This window comes from Aplysia californica, unplaced genomic scaffold (assembly GCF_000002075.1).
Source record: "Aplysia californica isolate F4 #8 unplaced genomic scaffold, AplCal3.0 scaffold00251, whole genome shotgun sequence".
Taxonomy (NCBI): Eukaryota; Metazoa; Mollusca; class Gastropoda; order Aplysiida; family Aplysiidae; genus Aplysia; species Aplysia californica.
The window spans coordinates 839,255-843,265 of NW_004797521.1; the positions used below are offsets into that span (position 1 = coordinate 839,255).

The following is a 4,011-nucleotide window of genomic DNA, read 5'->3' on the forward strand; positions in this document are numbered from 1 at the left end:
AGAGAGAGAGAGAGAGAGAGAGAGAGAGAAAGAGAGAGAGAGAGAGAAAAGAGAGAGAGAGAGAGAGACAAAGTGGATGTGTGTATCTGTGGTTGAGTTTGTGTGGTGTGTCAGTATATATACATATATTAGTGTGTGTGAGATAGATAAAAGAGGGGGGGAGGGAGAGAGACAGAGATAGAGACTGAGAGACACAGAGAGAGACACAGAGAGAGATACAGAGAGACACAGAGGAAGAGACAGAGAGAGGGAAAGAGAGAGAAGAGAGAAATCATAATAAAATCCTTGTCCTGTTACTTGAAGCATTTTAGTTCTTTAACTCACAAAATTGGGAATATAGCACATATGTTTCTTTTAATAGATCTTGTGACCTATTGGTTCATGTGACTTAAGAGCTATTGAATAATTGTAAACCTTCAGTGAATATCCTCTTTATCTTTTATGTCAAGTTACCTAACACAATGCTTTGTTTCATTTGATTTTCTCTTGCGCTGTCAGGTATATACTTAACCTTCTGATGAAGATTGGCAATAATGAAGTGGCTGACAACTCCACTATTAACATTATGACACAGGCCTCTGATGGACCAAACCGTGAGTATTTTCTTCTTCTCTCTGTTCTGTTTGTTTTGTTTGTCTTAAGTTTTGTAGGTGAAGTTTTTTCTTTTGTTTTGGTTTTGGTACATGCGGTTAAGGTTTTCTAAGAAGCAATGAAGTCATTGTGGTGTCCTTGTGTGGGTTTGTTCATTGTGTTAAAAGAAATCAAACACAATATTATGCCCAAGTCAGACCAACAAAAACCTTTGGGTTTCTCCATAAGAGATGAAGCTATTTTAAACAGACTGTGCATTGGACATACCTTCCTGATGCAAAGATATCTCCTTCCGGGAGATGTAAAAACATTTTGTAAAGGATGTGATGCTGATTTTTACTATCAGGCACATCCTAGTAGGCTACAATGTCTGGACTTTGGAAAGACCTGAAGGAAATAAATGTACTAACTTGAAGAATTTGTTCTCCATTGTTGATCCCAGCAGGATGCTCAATTTTATCAAGACCATTAGTATTTACACGATTTCTGCTTTTTCTTTTGAATTTATACCATAAAGTTTTCATTAAACAAAAAAAATAAGTCCAAGCCATGATTTGAACTTGTACAAAAACAATCAACTTGTGTCCTGTACATTTATAGGACATAATGCAGTTACAAGAGCCATGAAACTCTTACCAAATAAAACACAGTATTCTGGAACTGTAATTTATTCTTCAAATTTGACATAGACACACGCATAGAGTTTATGTTCCTTTCTAGACTGTATGCAGGCAATGACTGAAAATCAAAAATATTGAGGCTTTCCAGCCCATAAAGAAGTCATCATGGGCCATTGTTTTGCCACCCTGATTGGAGGCAATGAGCACAGCCCCCCCCTCCCTCCCCCCAAGTGGCATGCTGCCACTTCTATCACTCCACATTCTACTGCAGAGGGAATGGTAGTCCAATGAATGTACACACTGACAACAACAGACAGCCAACACAAAAGTCATTTTGATGAGTGTCCTACTACCTGAGGTTACAGGGGGCGGAGGGAGGGGGGGGATACATTTTCTTCAAATAACAGATCCACAAGAAAGGAATATGGATTGAAAGTATAGTAAAGCTCTGTGCACACTAGGAAAAAATCAACTGGACACTCGGCTGGGAGTATGAAATGAGGCAATTTTCGTCCATTTATCTCTTTTCACTGTCAAGTGAGATCATACTTCACAGTCGTGCAATGAGTGGAGATTTTCCTAGAGTTCACTGGGTATAAGGAGAAAAGATCATTCCCAAACTGCAGAAAGGTTGTGATGCAAGGGTAGCATCTCACAAATATTAGTTGCATCCCGTGTTGGCTAAATGTTCTTGGGGACTATTTTTCTCAGGCTCATTAGGAATACCATCAGTCAGTCTTGTCTGTGTTGTTACTTGAACATGAAATGCAAATTAAACAACCAAATAGACCACAGTCTGTCAACTAATATGGCTTTGTGTTTTAGTAATATAATAATATGTTGACATAAACTAGATCAGCTGACTTTATTCTGTTATATGACGTAGGGGAAGGTGGTTTAAATTTCCTGTGATGTGTCTTTGGACTAAGATTTTTTACTAGAATCAGCATGGTCCTACTCCACTCTTGTTTGGTTTAATCCTGCTGGGTGACGAACTTTTTAATTCAAATTCCTCCCTGTAAATTACCCTATTTGTTTTAAAAGAAAGGGTTTAAACTTATTTTATATCGTTGGCTCTATTCCTCATCCCCTTTCAGTACATTATAATATCTTGATAGTGCATTTTATTCTATTGGAGTCAAACCAAAGAATCCCTGATTACATTTTGAGTTCATAATCCACAGCACGACGTCAAACTTCAAGAAAGTATCTTTGATCTGCCTCCCTAAATTGGTGTGTGTGTGACTGTGTGTGTGTGTTTGTTTGTGTGTATGTATGTGTGTTTTGTCTGATTATCCGTATGTGTCGAGGTTTTTTCTCTCTGTTTCCTGTTTTTTGTTAGTAAGAGTCTTCTCCTGTGCTCCTTTCTGTAAAAATGTGGCTTGTATAGTGCGGGCTTATAAATTGCAACTTTACTCGGGCTTTGAAGGTGAAGAAAAAAGAGGAGAGAGGGCTTGAATAGTCTTTCCATATCTTCCAGAGCAGTAACAATTATGTAATTATGCGATATTAGGGTTTTTTTCTTTGAAAATTGTTCTCTTAGTTGACGTCTTGCCTGATTGTAAAGGTTTTCTTTCCACAGCCAATCAGCAGCCAGTGCTTAACTTAAACGTCATTGAGATCAGAGAAGAATCTGCAAAGATAGATTTCTCAGCATTGGCTCCCAGACCTAACTACTTTAGGTCATACAGGTAAGGAACAGTCTAATGTGATTCTGAAGCCCTTGTCAACACGGTAAGGTTATGTAAGAAACAGTGCTTACGTTTTATCGTCTGTCTGTGAAATAACTAACCCAAGTAGATGGAGAGTTAAGACAAAAAGATAAGTCCATCTGTTTTTGTATAATTTGACCAGGTTTAGTTCAGTATTAGCTGGTAAATGAAAGCTGGAAATGATTTACCAATATCTTATCTGAGACAGCCAATCTAGAAAATAATATGTATATGGTGTATTCAAACACCACAATGGATTGCAGCAGGCTCAAGCTGTAGCACAGGCTACAGTACAATTTGAATATCAAGTGAAAACTTAATGCTGATTTATTTTAATTGCTTCTAATTTATAGTAGTCACTATTCTGTGTCTTCAAGCTCTTTCTAATTTCACCATTGGGTTCTCCTGGGTAAATTTTATTTGTTCTCATCCCATTTGTGAAGCAGCGTGATGAAATCGGGCACTCATTAAAATAAAGACTTCAAAGAAATGCACATTCCTGTGTGGATTATAGGCCTATTGTTAAACGTTGATAAAAGGCGAAAAAAAAATACAAATTTGCAGTGTCCAAGGACTCTCAAACTTTAGTAGTCACCACATTTTGGCGGCCATTTTCTCACTAATTTTACTTCTGTCACCAGGTGATCCCCACCTATGTCAGTTGCAAATGTCTCGACTTTTATTCAATGAGAACTGGTTCTATTTTTTATTAAAAGAAAGACAAATAAACTAACTTGAAGATTATATTAATAACATTATGTCAAAAAATTGATGAGCACACATTCCACCACGTCGTAACACATTTGTTTCTGTCTCGTGCAGGTTGAAAGTCAAAGACTTAACAGCAGGATCACGTGGGAACACCATCTTTGACCGAGCAATACAATCTGGGGCTCCGGTCGGCTTGCAGAGACTGAAGCCTGGAAGGTAAAAAGGAAAATTAATCTAGTATTTTCTAATCATAATATCAATAGTAATAATAATAATGATAATCGTATAAATAACAATAGTAATGATGAAAACATTAGTAATGATGATTATAATAACAATAATAAATTGCATAATTGTATTGTGAGGAAAAATCTTTG

The 4,011-nt window shown here is 37.0% G+C and overlaps 1 protein-coding gene across 1 annotated transcript in view; it reads left to right on the top strand.

The window, feature by feature from the left end:
- LOC101858501 overlaps positions 1 to 4,011 on the top strand; it is a gene marked incomplete in the record, with an annotated part of 62,326 nt that overhangs the window by 42,845 nt on the left and 15,470 nt on the right. The window contains 3 exon segments of the mRNA XM_005100564.3: positions 499 to 593; positions 2,794 to 2,902; positions 3,746 to 3,850. Coding sequence (XP_005100621.2) covers positions 499 to 593; positions 2,794 to 2,902; positions 3,746 to 3,850 — 309 coding nt within the window.